The following is an 18,830-nucleotide window of genomic DNA, read 5'->3' as shown; positions in this document are numbered from 1 at the left end:
GAATAAGCTAATTTAAGTATTAACTAATTAATTCGGCCCCGTAATGAAAAACAGTTCATACAAAATAATACAATAAAAATGTATTAATAAACCCACAAAGCCTTTCTTTAATATATATAGTGTGCCCTCAATTTCAGATAATTTCAATCATAAAGTTTTCTATAAACGTTTGTTTATTTATTTTAATCACCAAATAATAAAACCATTTGGCAACGTCTTTTTTAAACATGAAAATAATAATCTCCCCTCAGTTTGAGTCAGAACTTTTTGATAATATCCTTTAATTATCGATTTATAATTGCTGTTTATTTATTTATCTATCCAGTGATGGACCCCTGACGTTCTCATTATAGCTCGTTTAACTGCACGGTCATTCCCAGTGACGTAAAAATGCGAGCTTTTATCGCCAGGTTCTAGATTGTTCGTTCTTATCTGGGATGCTGCGCCAATCAAACTGCTGGTAAACGTCCAGTAGCCAATCAGAAGCAGCCGCGGGCGGGGCTTGGTAGAATGCCAGTCTCTTGACGAATGCGCAGGTTTACTCATATTACCGGTTGACAATATCATCGGAGGCTGCGAGGATGCAGTAGAAGCGTTCTCTTCTAGGATTAGAAAGGAAGAATTATCTATAAAAAGCCAGACTTACATAATAGCAAGTAATTCTTCTAGCACGCTCAGGCACATACTGTAGAACAGGGGTGTTGTGTATTCACCCAGCTGCACTGTTAAAACTGGACCGGAGGTGTTAAGATTAAAGAAATAAGGACTGAACATGTCTGTGGTGGGGATTGATGTGGGTTTCCAGAACTGTTACATCGCTGTAGCCAGGAGCGGCGGCATTGAAACCATTGCAAACGAATACAGTGACAGATGCACTCCGTGAGTATAGCATTGCCATCCCTGTAAAATGATGCTGTGTTTTGTTACGCAATGTTTGCTGTTGCCCAGCTGGCCGTGTTCCCAATCCAGTGCATGTTGCTCCTGCGGCTGTCAGTTCTGTCCATTGCTAAGCCCTTGCGCATCTCCATTTTGCATGAATTTCATCAGTTTAACCGCTGTATGAGTCTTATCAGTGATGTTTGCTACGCCCTGAAACGTGTCTGAGAGCAATGCTCTTTTGTGTCTTTATTTTTCCAGAGAGTTTATTGTCACGAGAGCACCGACACTTTATTTCTGAGTCCTTATTTGATCGTGAATGAGAGACGCACAGCGTATTTCCCACCTGTCTGTCATCCACACACTCAGTCGCTCGCGAAATGGATCAGAATGGCTGTTTGTGTTAGACGAATGCAAAGCTGCACGTGCACGCTATAATCCGACAGGCTGCGTGGGGCGCGTCCACGAGACTGTGACCGTGGAGTCGTGTTCTCTGGACAGATCCACACGCTCTCCTTCTGGGCGCGCCATCACATGCGATCAAAAGAAAATGCTGTAAAACTATATATTTTGCTGGAAAATTGTCATTTGCGGGTGTTTGGACAATTGTCCTAAAAGGAGATCACACTTGAGGTGTTGAAGGAGGTCACTGCGGTGCTTACTCAAGTCGAATTATGTTGTTAGCGCATCCTCAGATTCTCCTGCAACGCTGCTCACAGATCACAGTGGCTCTTCAAATACGGGACATGCGACAATTAACCATGGTTTTACAACATATAATAATAAAAGTAAACAGAAACAGAACATGTTTACTATTAACCAAGGTATTTTTAATAAAACTGTGGTTATACTAATGGTAAATATGCCAAAAAACATGGTTATACTTTTAAAACCATTTTCTTTAAGATATAACCTACATACATAAGTTATAAGATATAAGTTTTCACACCATAACTCAGTACTTCATGTTGGTTAATCTCTCTCTCTCTCTCTCTATATAAAAGTATAAAAAAATCTACATCCTGACGGAAAGAAGAGATAAAGTTTTATAGCTGTGTTCCTATAATTTGTCAGCAACATCAACAAATCAGGCAACATCAATGTAATTTTCTTGCTTTTATTCAAAGCGACTTATATTGCATTCAAAGTACAGATTTCCAAAGCTGCATGTCTTTCTTCTGTGGTACACAAAAGATATTTTGAAGAATGCTGGTAACCATGTTGGTTCTGGTCACCACTGACTTCCACTTTGAAACATTTCTCAAATTATCTTTTATATTCCACAGAAGAAAGTAAGTCATACAGTTTTTAAAAGATGAGGATGATTAAATGGTGACAGAATTCTGTCTGACAATTTATTTGTCAATATTAAATATTTTCTGTCTGCTAGTGACAATCCAATGAGTTTGAAACATCCTGTGGTCTAATTTTATTGAACTGAAATGAATATTTCACACATTATTGTTTTTGATGTTGGCTTGTATTGATTGCTACTATATAATACACAGGTTACCCTCAAACATGTTGAAAAGAATCCCAAACCCTGATTAAACGTGTTGAACAGATTAATCCAAATGAATCCAAACCAGTTTGAAGCCTGTTTAATTCCACTAATAATTTCCACTATCACAATTCCTAGTGGTTCTGAAATGCAGAAACCTTGCTGCCTCTTATAAGAAATCATATTAAATCTCTTTTCAAATCTCAGAAGCTTATTTCACACCATAACATGGTTTGTGTCGTAAGCGCTAGTGAAGACGCTGTCCAAGGTGCTGATCTACTCCCTGCTCTTCCGGGCTCAAGAATGCATCAGTCTGGAAATTAAATATGGAGGGTGTTGTCACAATGTATGTTACATTTATGAACATGTCACTTTTTCCAACAGAGCATGCATTTCTCTAGCCTCTAAAAACCGGACCATTGGAAATGCTGCTAAAAGTCAGGTACGAAATGCTGTTCATTTCATGCTTTCTAATTTATTAAACCTTTACAATATTTGCTAACCATAAAATTAGGTGGGATATTAACCAATAAAAATGCCTCCTATAGATCATAACTAACTTTAAGAACACGGTTCATGGCTTTAAGAAGTTTCACGGTCGAGCGTTTGATGACCAATATGTTCAAGGGGAAAAATCCAAGTTGCCTTACAACCTTCACAAACTGGTGAATGGCAGCACTGGAATAAAGGTGATATTCTGTGATATTTTGGCACCACTTTGAAAACTATTTTGCTGTTGTAGACCACTGTCCCAAAAATCATGTATTGGACAATGAATGCATTGACAAAAAAAAAGAATATTGCAAAAATGTTTGTTGTGAAACGTCTAGAATGTTAAACATGCTAGAGATCATCTTACATACTCTATTACATTGTCATAGGTACGTTATCTGAACGAGGACAAGGTGTTTACCATCGAGCAGATGACTGCCATGTTGCTCACCAAACTGAAAGAAACTTCTGAGCACGCCTTGAAGAAGCCCGTGGTGGACTGTGTGATATCTGTGAGTGCTTTCAAAACATATTTCTGCTAGTGCTCTTGACATGGCTGTCATCTCTTAGACATGTCTGGGTTTTCTCTAGGTCCCCAGCTTCTTTACGGATGTAGAAAGGAGATCCCTGATGGATGCAACTCAGATTGCTGGGCTGAACTGCTTGAGGCTGATTAATGACACAACAGCAGGTCAGCAAAACTAAGTTTTTTTTAAGTTAAGTTTAAGTTAAGTTAAGTTTAAGTTAAAAAGGTAGTTGTTTAGTTCAGGTATTGGGTAGGATTAGGGATGCAGAATAAGGCAATTATGTGCTTAATGAGTAGTTTAATTCTAGTAATATGCATGCCAATAAGCAACTAGTGAAGAGACCCAAAGTTAGAGACTGACATAATATGATCCTATAATGCCAACTCATTCAGCGCTTCAGTTCCTCCAACGAGAACTGAATTGAGCACACAGTTCAGACTTGGGCCAAAGACAAGCTTCTGATACAAACTTGAACTTGAAAGAAGGGCTAAAATGAAAGTTTCATGGTTTATGTAAAAAGGTGAGCCGAGGGTGAGTAAATTAATAGCTAATTTTCATTTTTGAGTGAACTGTGCCTTTAAGGTAGCAATTGCGAGGTGTCACTTTTTACAGTGTGCATGTTGTTGAAAAAGAAACTACATAAAACCAGTTTTTAACTGAATAAAACAGGCTGCAGGACTATTATGTAGATTTACTGTGAAGGGTGATTTGCATATTGTACATGTGTTAGGGGACTCAGCCTTTCTTAAAGACTGAATAAAATGAATACACGTTATAAATAATATGAATAAATTCTCTCTCATTATTGCTGTCATGACTAATGTAATTACCCATTCTAAGGTTGCCGATCTAGATGAAAATGTGAGGGTGCTGCGGAAGCAAATTAAATGTGTGATGACTGACAAAAACATGATTCATGAACTTCCTGTGTTATGGTGTTGTCTTATGATGTTTGTCATTTTCAACATCTTCAGCAGAGTAACTGTATGCAGTAGTGTTAATTTATTCAGCTATTTTTTATTTATTTATTTAGTCTTGTTCTTAGTCCTGTGTCAAATGTAACTTCGTTTTTGTTGTCATATTTAGTCAACTTTTAGTATTAATTGACTAAATGTCTTATCGTTTTAGTCTAGTTATAATCAGTGGAAATATTTTTGTCTTACTGTACGAGTGTTAAAATGATAAAACATTATTATTTTGCTCAATTTTAATAGCAATGATTGTTGTTTACATTTCATCAGAAGTTGCTCTTTCACCAATAAGCACAAATCAATAGAATATTGACTCATTTGCATGGTTTGTTCTTCCTCACCTAGTGTACATATTTATAACAGGACATCAATTAGATGCTAAATATATGTGAATGTTCGTAATAACTCATTAATATATTAATATATATTAATTTCATATATATTAATTTAGTTAACTCGTGGTGACACACTCATTTATTATTATTATATATTTTTTTGTGATAATTACAATGTGAAGTTCTTTTATATGGGTTCCATTTATGTTAACATCAAACAGATATAAAGAACTTTTTGGAGTACTCTTATCTCTGTCTATTATCACATGTTTGGTATTTGTTGTTATTCTTGTTACAGTGGCCTTGGCCTACGGCATCTATAAACAGGACTTGCCAAACCCAGAGGAGAAACCCCGTAATGTTGTGTTTGTTGACATTGGGCACTCATCCTACCAAGTCTCCATTGCTTCCTTTAACAAGGGGAAATTGAAGGTCTGTGTTAATTCCTATATTTTTATGGGCTATGTTTACTTCAGAGTAATATGTTTAATCTTTCCCAAAGCTGTTATGAAGGGCATTATCAAGCTCTTCTTTGTTGCAGGTGTTGGCTACAGCATTTGACGCGTATTTGGGCGGACGCAACTTTGATGAATTGCTTGTGGAATATTTCTGCGGAGACTTCAAAAACCGTTTCAAACTCAATGTTAAAGACAACCCAAGGGCTCTTCTAAGACTCTATCAGGAGTGTGAGAAACTGAAGAAGCTCATGAGTGCAAACTCTTCGGATCTCCCTCTCAACATCGAGTGCTTCATGAATGACATCGATGTCCATGGGAAAATGAACAGGTGATTCGATTAAGTTCTGCTCCAAAATTAGCAGACTGTAGTTTTACCTCAACGTTCATGTAACCTCTTTCATAAATAACAGAGCTGTTATTGGCTGTTGTTGTATGTGTATTGTGAAATGAAATCAATGCAAATTAAGCATTTCAGGCTTAATAGAAAACTGTTGGATTGATGGTTTGAGCAGAAACATGTGATTGTGATTGGACACAGGGCTCAGTTTGAAGAGATGTGTGCTCAGCTCTTGATGAGAGTGGAGGCGCCTCTCAGATCGATCATGGAACAATCAAGTAAGCAGCAGCCGATGGCCCAGTTCACAAAATCAATCACAACAGATGTAAAATTGAAATCCATTGCTAATTTGCATTCGTCCTGGCACAGAGCTTAGCAGAGACGAGATCTATGCCATCGAGGTGGTGGGCGGAGCCACCAGAATCCCGACCATAAAGGAGAGAATCTCAAAGTTCTTCGGTAAAGACATCAGCACCACGCTGAACGCAGACGAGGCTGTAGCACGCGGATGTGCCTTACAGGTAAAACAGACTCATGAAGCCTAATTAAAAAAAGACCATAATCTGAACAAGTCTGTCTACAGCACTTAAAATGGCCTTGATAACAGGCATTATAGATGTCAGCACAGAAACAGCAGAAGATGAGTTGAACAATACTTGTGCCAGTTCCCTGAGGAGTTAGTGGATTCTGTGGGAGAGGTGTAGAAACAAGATGAAATCTCTGTGATGCATGCAGTGCTGGCTCTGATTCCTTGTACTAATACCCTATTTAGACAGCTCATGTAACTACATTTGCTTGTATATCATAAATGTTTGTTTTTGTGTGTGTGTGTGTGTGTGTGTGTGTGGTAAGTGTGCAATCCTGTCTCCAGCCTTCAAAGTCCGAGAGTTCTCCATCACCGATGCAGTCCCCTTCCCGATTACTCTTCGCTGGACGTCTCCGACAGATGAAAGTGTCGGGTAAGAGCCTTTAAACTTAACCTTTTAAACTGTTTGAAGCAAGTGCAGATATCTGAAATAGCTATGTTGTGTTCCAAGTATTCTCATTAGCAAGAGATTATTTATTTGTAGTGTTAACTAAGCTAACTAAGAAAGTTAGGATAAAAAAAAAACACCAACCTCAAGAATCAGCAAATAAGTCGTTCCATTGAATGATGCCTCCAATCATGCAGCTTATTGCGGAGAGGTGTGAGATTGCATTTCTTGGCAATCACAATTTGATTTGCACCTGGTGGGCCATAAAAAGACTTGCAAGGCAGAAGGGACCCAAGCCATCAGTGCATGAGAAAATAATAGAGACCAACAGGCAAGCACCTAGCAACCAACAATATCATCCTAACAAATGCGTAGTAATGTGCTAAAACCGGTGGAAAGATCTTAGCAGGTACATATAGTAGCAGCATTAAGTTACTCTTTAGGTTACTCTTAAGTTACAAAAATGTGCATATTGTGATAAAAGTTCATTCTTTTCCATACTGTAATAATAAAAATTAAACTTTCATATATTTTAGATTCATTGCACACCAACTGAAAAATATTTCAGGTCTTTTATTGCTTTAATACTGATGATTTTGGCATACAGCTCATGAAAAACCCAAAATTCCTATCTCAAAAAATTAGCATATCATGAAAAGGTTCTCTAAACGAGCTAATAACCTAATCATCTGAATCAACGAATTAACTCTTAACACCTGCAAAAGATTCCTGAGGCTTTTAAAAACTCCCAGCCTGGTTCATTACTCAATACCGCAATCATGGGTAAGACTGCCGACCTGACTGCTGTCCAGAAGGCCATCATTGACATCCTCAAGCGAGAGGGTAAGACACAGAAAGACATTTCTGAATGAATAGGCTGTTCCCAGAGTGCTGTATCAAGGCACCTCAGTGGGAAGTCTGTGGGAAGGAAAAAGTGTGGCAAAAAACGTTGCACAACGAGAAGAGGTGACCGGACCCTGAGGAAGATTGTGGATTCCAGACCTTGGGGGACCTGCGGAAGCAGTGGACTGAGTCTGGAGTAGAAACATCCAGAGCCACCGTGCACAGGCGTGTGCAGGAAATGGGCTACAGAGAAGCAACACTGGACTGTTGCTTAGTGGTCCAAAGTACTTTTTTCGGATGAAAGCAAATTTTGCAGGTGTTTTTGTTGGTCGGATGAAATATGAAAATATTTTGAGATAGGAATTTTGGATCTTCATGAGCTGTATGCCAAAATCGTCAGTATTAAAACAATAAAAGAACTGAAATATTTCAGTTGGTGTGCAATGAATCTAAAATATATGAAAGTTTAATTTGTATCATTACATTATGGAAAATAATGAACTTTTATCACAATATGCTAATTTTTTTAGAAGAACCTGTACATTTTATTCAGAAATGAAAAAATCTAGTATATATAATATATCTTATATTATCTTTATATAAATCTTAAAAATATATGTATCCATCTGTTAACCTATATTTAAAAGCAAATGCTCAATTTGTAAATGTAAATATGTGAGGTGTGTTTTTGATTGTAACTAGTGTAATGATGAGACAGAGACGTTCGGATCCATATGCAGAACTTTAATTATGAGAATGGTCAGAAAGGCAATGATCAGTAACGGCGTCAGGTATATAGGGATAACCAGAATCAATAACAGAAACAAGCAGATGTCGAGGCAGGCAGCAGAGAATCAGAGTCGGTATAAACAATCCAAAGGTCAGGTACAGAAGGAACAAACACAAGGAAACCGCTCAGAAATGTCAGACTGGCTAAACAAGACTTCACAAAGTGTCTGTGTGTGAGTGTTTGCTTACATGTGTGTGTGTAAATGAGGTGCAGGTGTGGCAAGAAGATTAGCTGATGAATGAGGTGCAGGTGTGACAAGGTGATAGTTTTGCAGAGGCTCATGGGAGATGTAGTTTGGGTGTGGTGCAACAGATGAGAGGTGCTAGTGTCCAAGTGATATGGTGACATCTGGTGGTTGATGGGTGGAATGGTCCTGAGTGGAGTGCCCTCTACTGAAGTTTGTGGGCACTCCAGCTAATGATCGTGACAACTAGTGTCCAGTAAGTCTACAAATATGCTAGCTTATAGAGATAAAATGTTTTGCATTCGTTTTTATTATATGTAGCTACACTGAAAAAAATTGTAAACTTAAAAATGTAAGTAAAAAATATTTTTAGCAAAATATTTCAAAATAATTGTTTTATGGGTTAAACCAGGCAGAAATAACTCTTTAAGGTCACTATTGCAGGTTGCCACTTTGTACAATGTAGTATCATAATGCTTAATATTTGAAACACAATACATTAAATATTATACTTTTTGTTTGCTAATTGCTGCGATAGTTGCACGTGTGAGTGACAGGTTGAGATTGAAACTCGTCTGATTAAAGATTATGAGGGAATAAAGGAAAATCATTGATCATAAATATTCCCCAAAAGAAATACAAACTGTTAAACTTGATTTCATATTGACTTTAAGGATGACATCGTTCGACTTGTTTTCTCGTCTTCAGGGAATGTGAGGTGTTCAGTAAGAACCATGCAGCACCTTTCTCCAAAGTCATCACCTTCCACAAGAAGGAAGCTTTTGACCTGGAAGCGTTCTACAGTTGTCCACATGAGCTGCCCTATCCAGATAGCAGAATAGGTGTGTATCACTATGTGTTGTGTATCATGTAACTTCAGTATCATGTTGATTACATTCTGAAATGGCATTAAACCAGACTTTATTAAAACTTCTATAGGAATCAGTATGAAATGAGTTTTAGCCAGCACTAGCCTAATTTACATCTAAAATGAGACTAATCACTCTGGTGCGAAGCCCAGGGGATCCTTTAATAGTCAGTCATGGCCTCATTTGATTAAGAATGCCCTCAGCATTGTGATCCATTGTGTTCAACACACTAGCTGTGAAGTGGATTAGGTTCGAGTCTAATCTCAGAGGAGTGTCACAGAGGTGTCAGAATACACCTACCAGCCTGGTAATAATTAGGACCGAGACATGACGTCCCGTAAACTCTAAATCCCATCACATCATATACCCTCGCCATACTGAGTGTAATGTATAGTCTGTTCAGAACAATTCAGTTTGATTTCATTTCTGTTTCTGGCTAATGTTCCTGTTGAAATTTCTCTTGTTTCCTTGTTTTTTTTCTGTCTGTTTCTGGTTCTAATTTACATGTTTTTCTGTTGTGGCCAGGCCGCTTTACCATACAGAATGTGGTGCCGCAGCTTGATGGGGACAGTTCAAAGGTCAAGGTTAAGGTGCGTGTGAACATGCATGGCATCTTCAGCGTGTCCAGCGCCTCTCTGATAGAGAAACAGAAAGGAGAGGCAGAGGAGGTGCAGATGGAAACAGAACCGACTGTACAGAACGAGGGCAGGCCTGAGGAACAGGTAGGAGGCATTGAATGTATTCATTTTTTGTATTTATTCCATTCCATTGATGACGAGACTGTCAAGAAAAATATTTAAATGATTAGTTCCACCAAAGATGCTAATTCTGTCATCATTCATGTTGCTCCAAACCTGAATGACTTTTTTTGTTCCTTAAAACATGATTAGATGCACAGGCACAGCATTAGCCTTCTGTAAGTGTTTTCGCTCTTTGTCGCTAATTTAAGCTGACTTTTTTTGGTACCTAAAGTGACACCTCTGTCCCAGAAGAGGAAGATTGTCGTTCTTGTGTTAGGGGTTACTTTATTTAGCTTATTAGGATCCTGACTTGCCATCAACAGCTGGAATTTGGCACAGCAGTTTTTAAACTAGGCCAAAGAAATCTAAAATATCCAAATATGCAGGTTACTGGCCATCAGTCAGTCAGTCAGTCAGTACATATACTGTGCACTGTATTAAAGTAATGCAAGTTGTATGTACGTAGGTGAAAAATGTAGTTTCAAGTATTTCAATACATTATTTTTTTTACATAATAATGAGAAAAGAAAAAGTTTGGAATTGGTGAGTTGCAAGGCTGCATTTATTTGAAAAAAGAAAAGAGTAAAAGTTAATTTTGTGAAATATATATATATATGTGTGTATTTTTTTTAATAACTGTAGAAAATAAATACTTTATAAAACTGTAGAAACAGAAATAGAAATATTTTAAAATCCAATTTATTCCTCTGATGGCAAAGCTGAATTATTAATATAATATTATTGTCAATGGTGTGGAAATAATATTATTATCAATGCTATTATTAATATTATTATGGAAACTAATGCGTTTTTTCAGGATTATTTGATTAATAAAGTGTTCAAAATTATAAATGCCATTTTTGATCAATGAATGCATCCTTTCTGAATAAAAGTATTACATTCAAAACCTTACTGACCACAAACCTCTGAAAACTACTATATGTACCGACCGGTATGTAGTTTTCTAGTATGCAGTACTATACAGATTATATTTTTGCACAAGGCTTCACAAACTAATAATATAAAATACATGAAGCCAAATGAAAGATCTTTGAAGCAGAATACCCCAGCTCAGTTATTCACTTTTTTATTCATTTCAAAGCATTTTAGTTTTGTGAATGCGACTGGAGGAAGTCTACATTGTAGTGATTTCTGTGGCTGTTCAATGCTCCTGGTTTATAAAGAATATTCAAAACGAGCAAATATATTCAGCACTGTGAGCAGGATCAGATCTCTCATGCTGCGTTTACGCTTTTGTTAATAGAATAAAATGCAAGTGGACCAAGAAGGCCAAGGAGACCAGCCCACTGAAGAGGAAAAGATGAATAACTCTGGCAATAAGGTACAATTTACAGTACATTGGAAATATATGCAAATATATTCTCAAATGCTGTTTATTTCTACTTTGAAGGGTTCATGTCATGCATGCCATATTCGATCTATCTGTCTCTGTTTTTTAACAGACCCCATTTGTGCTTATATCTTTTCAAATGTCTTATTTTCTTAAAGGAGGGCGATAAACAAGATCAAGGTGCAAGCAGTAGCAAAAGCAAGTCAAAAGTGAAGAGTGTTGATCTGCCCATTCGGGCCAACACAACCCGACAGCTGGATCAAGATGTGCTCAACAACTTTGTTGAATATGAAGTAAGTCATAATTCATTTTCAGTCTGCCTCAGTTCTCTTGAGAACACGTGGAGTGGTGAGATTCATTTAAATCAACTCCGTTCAAAGCCATCTCTTTTTCCACCCTGTGCTTTTGTGATTCTCATCTCAAATTAGAGCCCCGTTTTATTCGCTTTCGGCAGAATTCATTTTGCTTATATGCACTCACTATATTTGTCTCTTGTTAGCTACTGTTTATAACTCTTGCCAGCTGGACCAACTGTATCTTGTACCCTGCATGTTGCTCAAATCATATGAGGGATTTAGTGTTTATGCTATTGTGTTTTTGTTAGTTGACAATATTTCTTAATACTGTGCGTTCCTGGTCTTATTGTGCACCATTCATCAAATGCACATGATTCCACAGCAGAAAATAAAAACATACTTCACCTCTGAAGTGACTTGCTTGTCTAGCTAAGGCCACCTGACAGATGTTGATTAGGTTTCATAATATATTTAAATAGTAACACTTTATTTAAGAATCAATTCTCACTATGAAATAGCATGCATGTTTCTAGCATACTGGCTGTTTATTAGTACTTATAAAGCACATATCAATGCCTTAGTCTGCATGACAATATTTTAGATCCCTCAATTTTGCCCCATACCTTAAACTTAACAACTACCTTACTAACTGTTAATAAGAAACATATTAGGAGTTTATTAAGGCGAAAGTCAAAGTTAATAGTTAGTTAAAGGGGTCATATGACATTGCTAAAAAATAACATTATTTGGTGTAATGAAATGTTTATGCGGTTTAAGGGTACATACTGTACATTATTGTTATTATTTTTTACAAAGCTCATCGTCCTGAAAAGCGAGGTGTGCTCTGATTGGCCAGCTATCCAGTGTGTTGTGATTGGATGAAAGCTTCAAGCGTGTGACGGAAATGTTACGCCCCTCACAAGACAAAAACCTATTATAAATGAGACATTTGTGTATACAAATGCACATTCAGTACAGTTGAGCAGTTATTTTTCGGAACGGTATGCTTGATGTATCATTTATAATCTGCATAATTATGACGTTTAAGATTTTTTGTGTCTTATAAGGCTGAAAAGTTACAACGATCCAGTTTGTAAATATATATTCACTGCATTCTCTCTTCCAGAAAAAAATGATCATACAGGACAAGCTGGAGAAGGAGAGAAACGATGCTAAAAATGCTGTGGAGGAGTATGTTTACGAGCTGCGAGACAAACTGTGTGGCGTCTATGAGAGATATGTCACTGAAGATGTGAGCACATAATCTCTTTGTTTACCCGGAGCTGTTGTTCTCAGTCAAGACACTTGGGAGCTCATGCTTTGTTTCAGTATAATCTACCCCAGTTCTGCAGTTTAAAACCTCAAGTCATAATACATGGAACAGAACATTATAAATACAATCAAAATGAAGCTCAGGTGAGACTTACTATGTATGTGTGTTGATGTTCTTCCTTTGCAGGAAAGTAACCGACTCACTATAATGCTTGAGGACACAGAGAACTGGCTGTATGAAGAAGGAGAAGACCAGGAGAAAGAAATCTATCAGGACAAACTGTTTGAACTCAAAGTAGGTGCTTAAGTATTCAGGTCATCCATCCTCTCTGTAGCTTTCCTGGTACTGTAATACACCAGTGGGTCTACGTCAAGTCAAACACACCTTCTAGTTTACAATCCGGCTTTCCACTATCTCTGACAAACGACAGACCGGAAATCATTCATTTTCATTGGAGAGTAGCGCGGGAGCTGTCATATGCAGATGTCCGTTCATACTAATGACCGAAAGCATGTGTTATGTGACCATTCATGCACACTGTAGCATCATGCTGCATAAGACAATAAATAATTTATAATTTATGAATTCAAAACTCACTTTAAACTATGATCAAGTGTTTGCAATAACTTCTGATTGCCGTCTAATGTGTGTTTTGGCCATATAATGTCGCTGAAATTAAATATGTTATTACCTCTGAGTCAGAGCAGTGATCAGTGAAGAGAGAGCACAGACAGACAGTAAATCACTGACAAAAAATGCATTTTAAAATCAACACGCACTAGTGTAAGTGTAGCCTAACAGATGTGTAAACTGAAGACTATTTGAGCTTTATTAAATGTATTTGCACTGATATATTGTATTGGTTACATTTTGTTCCTTTGTGCAGTGGCTCAGGAGATGAGTCCTTGAGTCTGTATAAACATCAACAAGATGAAAAATGAAATCAGAGTTTTTTAATCTGTTTAAAAATGATTTCATAAAATTGGTATCGAATTTTTCCGTTTATTAGTACATTCATATATAAATCTGTTATATTGTTTTTGTATTTTTCACATTAGCTTAATTTTCAACATTTATCTCTTACTTCTGTGATTGAGTGTTCATCTCTGGAGCTTAAAAAAATAAATGTTTAAATGCAAGTGAATGTGCACTTGTAGTGTATCTTTAAAATAAGGTGGTCTATATATATATATATATATATATATATATATATATATATATATATATATATATATATTTTTTTTTTTTAATGTCTTACAATATAAAACAAGATCTTTTGTGGAAGTCTCGGAACCATAAAATATTTGTCCAACCATTCCATTCAGTCTGAACTGCAGTGTGGTTAGAGATTAGATTCAATATTACGTTTAAATTTCATCATTACAATTGTGCAAAATTCACCTTTGTGTGTTGGAAGTGTGTGTACACATCCGGCCTATAATGATAAAAATCCAGCCAGTGTTTTTTTTTAAATCCCTATTTTAAAACCCACTTTCTCAAATCAGGCTGAGATTCCTGTCATAATGACGTAGTTCTGCACAGGCCCCTCCCACAATAGTTGATTGACAAGGCCGTCTTACCTTAGACTCGCCCTGAGTGAGCTGTCCACCATTGTGTCGACTCCTCTGCAGGGGAAGACAAGAATGTCTCCGGTTAAGCGATTGAGGTGTTCTGTTGTTGGATGTAATAATAAACAAAGAAGTTGTAATTTACTCCCCACATCTGAGCCACTGAAGATGCAGGGGATTAACGTTACTTTAGTTTTGAAGGGAATATGCTGATCCCCGATCTGCCTAAATCTGTTTATGTTCGCACAAATCATTCGTGATCAAGCTTCATCTCTAGTAGAAGTGAGTAGAAGTTTTTTTTTTAAAATCTTTACAAATGGCCTTTTTTTTTTTTTTTTTTATTTATTTATTTTTATTAATGGTCAAACATCGAGGACAGTACAAAATAGTACATAATACAACCATCAACTTAAAAATGATCAATAATAATAAAATAATAACAAACAAAGAAGAAGCTAGTTAGCAAGTTTCGCGGCTGAAGTTCAGTCTGCTCCTCACCCCACATGAGAGAGGGGCGGGGTCAGCAGAGCTCATTAGCATTTAAAGCAACATGGACTAGAACAGAGTGCTGAAAACAGAGCTTTGAGCTCTACCTTTGAGAACTTTTTGCCAAAGTATGTCATAGACTTTTCATTAAGACCCTAAAGAATCATATCAACTTTGAAATTGGGCATCCGATGACCCCTTAAAATAGATGACATAATGTTTCATAAATGCTTGTCAATACATTTGGTAGTACACTTTACCCATATTTCAAGACAATAGTATTATTAAATGACATATAACGATTAATCAAGATTACTTAAGTCCTATTTAAAAACACTCTATAGTTCAGCTAATTGCACTTAATAGGAATTTTATCTATAATAATTTTTTTTTATTGCAGTTAACATCTAATTAAATGTCTGGAAACATTACATTCAGTTTGCACTTTAGTATATTACTGTAAAGTATATTATTTCTGTAACACATAGTCTTTTTAGAACTGTGCTGTAGTGCTTTTTCACATTGGTCAGTCCATCCAATGAAAATCTTTACTTGGAAAAAAAACAACTGGATGTTGTCTTTGTCTTGTGTAGAAGTTTGGTGAGCCCATTGAAGAACGGTACAGAGAGCATGAGGGTCGACCCAGAGCGTTCGAAGAGCTAGGCAAGAAAATTCAGCTTTTTATGAAGGCGGTGGATGTGTATAAACAGAAGGTAAGCTGTGATGCTAAATCAGTGTAGCGTTTTTGATATTGTATAGTTCTGTTCATAGAAAAGCTTTAAAAAATCTAAAAAAATTTTAAAGCTTTTATTTTTGCAACTAAAGCACAGTTCTTGCCTGTTGTGTTTTTATAAGCCTTGGGGTGATGTGCAACCTCCTTTTTTATAGACACTAATTGGTTTTATTTGGGATAACTCCTTTGCACAGATCTACTGGCCTAATTACTTTTGTAACTTACACTTTTTTAAGTTATTTAATGTACCTTGTTACGTCTCCCACAATTCACTTTCAAGTTTCAAGTGTTTGACTTCATATCAGTTGTTTTGGTCATTTATGTCATTTTAATTATATATCTTTGTCAGAATAATTGTGTTTGTAACTGCATCTTAATATTTTGCTGTTCATATTGGCTTATCTATTCTTAAGAAAATTTAAAATTAATTGGATTTACTAATTTCATTCATTATGTTCATTTTATTGATCCTTATCAATATTGAAGCACTTAAAAATAATGCAGTGCTGAGATACACTTAGCATTGAAATGAATGGGAGCTGAGACGCATTAAATGCTGTGGTCATGTCTGCCATTTGACCAGCAGGATGAGCGCTACCAGCACTTGAGCACCGAGGAGATGAGTGTTGTTGAGAAGAGTGTGTGTGAAGCTCTAGGCTGGATGAATACAAAGATGAACGCCCAGAGTAAACTCACAGTCGCTCAAGACCCAGCAGTCAAAGTAGCAGAGATCATTCAGAAGATTCAGGTTTGTGCACTTTTAAAGAAAAAATACAGTCAGGATGCATTACATTTTGCCCTGTCATTAGAACGATCACACCAGTTTCTTAAATAAATAATGAATAAGAGTTCATCTCACAAAATCATATCCAAGCGATGTTTATTTTGCAAAAAGAAAATAAAGCCTGAAAAAGGGAAAAAATACACTATTTTCATGGCAGGTAATCACTTTGCATGCAACAATTCTTTACTGTAATGATTGATGATAATTTTTATGACTGATGATAATAAATGTTTATAGTATATATTTTGGTGATTAAAGCTATATTTTTTTATTTAAAATAAAGCACAGCAAAACCATAATATCATAATGTATGAATTACTTTGAATGGAATTAAATATAAAGTATCCTTGAAATATACAGTATAGGTATCAACATAGTAATATAGGACTTTTATTTTGACAGATTCTGTCTAGTTCAATGTTTTACTATATTCTAATTACTGATTGGTGAGGTAAATTAAATTAAACATTTATTTTAAATATTTTGATTATAAATAAAAGGTGGCAAAACAAACATGATACCACTGTGGCTCAGTGGTAGAGCATTGTGTTAGCAATGCAAAAAGTTGCGGGTTCAATTCTCAGGGAACACACATACTGATAAAATTTTTTATGAATGAACTGCAAGTTGCTTTGGATAAAAGTGTCTGATTAATGTAAATGTCTAGTTATATGTTGTACTAAATTTTAATATGTATTTTGCCTTAAAGTCATGGAAATTAGATGAAATTAATGACAATTTGTAGGGAAAATATGCGTAATTATGAAAACCATTTTTCTGCAAAAATATGGTTACAATTTTTCTTTATGAAGGAAACTACCATTTACTTGTGCATTTTATTATGGGGCAAAATATTATCCCAAAATGTTACTGGCAGGTTGTGTCTGGTTCTTTCATAAAGAATCCTCATATTGTGGTACTGTGGCTGACAGCACTCAAACCTAATGCATCATTAAATAAAATGCGATTTCTATAAATATTCATTCATCTGTTTTTGTGTCGAAATGCAGGAGTTAGAGGATGTTTGCAATCCTGTCTTCAACCGACCCAAACCCAAAACCGAGGAGCCTGTAGAGGAGGGAGACAGAAACAACGGGGCACATAATGGCCCCACAGCACAGCAAGGTGCAGACAGCAAAGGCAATCAGCAGATGAAGCCTCCGTCTGGAGAGATGGAGGTGGACTGAGCTCTTCCCAACTCAACCATCTAATACTGCTGCCATTCTCACTTAAGCCACTATTAAACCTTTTCGACTTACACTGAACTGATAGCTGGAACCATTCTCTCTGTGTCCACCACTCAGTTGGCTGTATTTGTGCATCTGTTTGTAGACGTCTGCTCCTCTGTTGGTTTTCTCTTGTACCTATTAAGGGACTGGATCAGGCTGTCCTTCAAGTGTTGCAGCTGTATTGGAAACATTGGACATCCACAATAGGCTCAAATAGAATAGCTGTAGTTTAAACGCTGAAACGATGCTGCCGCTCCTAACAAAAAGCTATCCCTAAAACAATGTGAGGCATTCTGGGAGACCCAAAAGCATTCTTGAGGTGAATCATATCACTTGGTAACTTGAATCAAAATAATGTCTGACCAATCGTTAAGATTGAGAGAAAACGAGCAAATATGTATGCAATACATATAAATATATGGTTTATATTTGTATTTAATATATATACATTTCCAAAGGATGTGTTCTCTAGAGCCTGTAAATATTATTTTAGTAATTTGAATTTATGGGTGCTTAGATATAGGTAAACTCCTATTGTTGAGATTGCAATGCTTTCAGCTCCGTAGTGTCATATGAAAGTAGAATGTTCTGAGCCGGTCATTCCCTTTTTTCCCAGTTTTCATGCAGTCTCATATTAAGTCTCGAGGTCTGATGGTCACAAATAATAAAACATGCCTTTATGACTGAATGTGTTTGTTGACATCTAAATGATTGTGCCAGTTTATGCACACAATACAATTTTACATGTAATTCTGCAATCTCAGAATCTGGAGAAGAACAGGAGGGTTTGTAGAAATGTTACAAGCACTAATATGACTTTTATTTATGAATCTAAATGTGATTTATTTAGTTAAAATAGGCAGGTAATAGCAGAGATACAGTGTAAATTTTCATTCAAATACATTAAGTAATCAATGAATCACAAAACATAGGATAACTGAACACAGGGTTTCCTAAACTTTCCCGACTGACTTCAAAGAACCATGAATATGTGTCTCTGCTGTTAAATTATTTAAATATTTAATTTAATTCTGACAAAAGGGTTTGTGAATCCCTGCATTTAACAGAAACTGTTATCTTATTAATTATAGAAAAGCCAGTGTTGCAATCATAAACAATCACCATATCACTATAAATGTGGATTATTCTTGAAATAAACAGTACAGGTACTGAAAACTGGATATCGTCGCAGTAAACGACTTTTATTTTGCAC

The 18,830-nt window shown here is 36.3% G+C and overlaps 1 protein-coding gene across 3 annotated transcripts; it reads left to right on the top strand.

Moving 5' to 3' along the window:
• The first annotated feature begins 541 nt into the window (after window positions 1-541).
• Window positions 542-18,305, top strand: LOC128031686 (heat shock 70 kDa protein 4L). 3 transcript variants are annotated; one of them, XM_052620022.1, is made up of 19 exons: window positions 542-879; window positions 2,762-2,819; window positions 2,926-3,066; window positions 3,259-3,381; window positions 3,461-3,560; window positions 5,001-5,134; window positions 5,244-5,488; window positions 5,699-5,775; window positions 5,867-6,018; window positions 6,350-6,456; window positions 8,997-9,130; window positions 9,683-9,879; window positions 11,162-11,239; window positions 11,407-11,541; window positions 12,671-12,796; window positions 13,004-13,111; window positions 15,465-15,584; window positions 16,191-16,352; window positions 17,399-18,305. In XM_052620022.1, the coding sequence occupies exons 1-19, from the start codon at window positions 773-775 to the stop codon at window positions 17,573-17,575; spliced, it is 2,481 nt and encodes an 826-aa protein (XP_052475982.1). In that variant the 5' UTR covers window positions 542-772; the 3' UTR covers window positions 17,576-18,305. The 3 variants fall into 3 exon arrangements, with proteins under 3 accessions (XP_052475982.1, XP_052475981.1, XP_052475983.1); XM_052620021.1 differs by having other exon boundaries at window positions 16,188-16,352; XM_052620023.1 differs by lacking the exon at window positions 2,926-3,066 and having other exon boundaries at window positions 16,188-16,352.
• Window positions 18,306-18,830: the final 525 nt, after the last annotated feature.

The sequence above is a fragment of the Carassius gibelio genome, chromosome A17 (assembly GCF_023724105.1).
Source record: "Carassius gibelio isolate Cgi1373 ecotype wild population from Czech Republic chromosome A17, carGib1.2-hapl.c, whole genome shotgun sequence".
NCBI classification, from domain to species: Eukaryota; Metazoa; Chordata; class Actinopteri; order Cypriniformes; family Cyprinidae; genus Carassius; species Carassius gibelio.
Note: the sequence above shows the minus strand (reverse complement) of the source record. Positions and strands in the feature narration are given on the sequence as shown.

Coding starts and splice junctions, on each gene's coding strand:
- LOC128031686 (XM_052620021.1), top strand. CDS start 773: ATGTCTGTGGTGGGGATTGATGTGGGTTTCCAGAACTGTTACATCGCT. Junction 880..2,761: donor TACAGTGACAGATGCACTCC/GTGAGTATAGCA, acceptor TTTTTCCAACAG/AGCATGCATTTCTCTAGCCT. Junction 6,457..8,996: donor CCGACAGATGAAAGTGTCGG/GTAAGAGCCTTT, acceptor TCTCGTCTTCAG/GGAATGTGAGGTGTTCAGTA.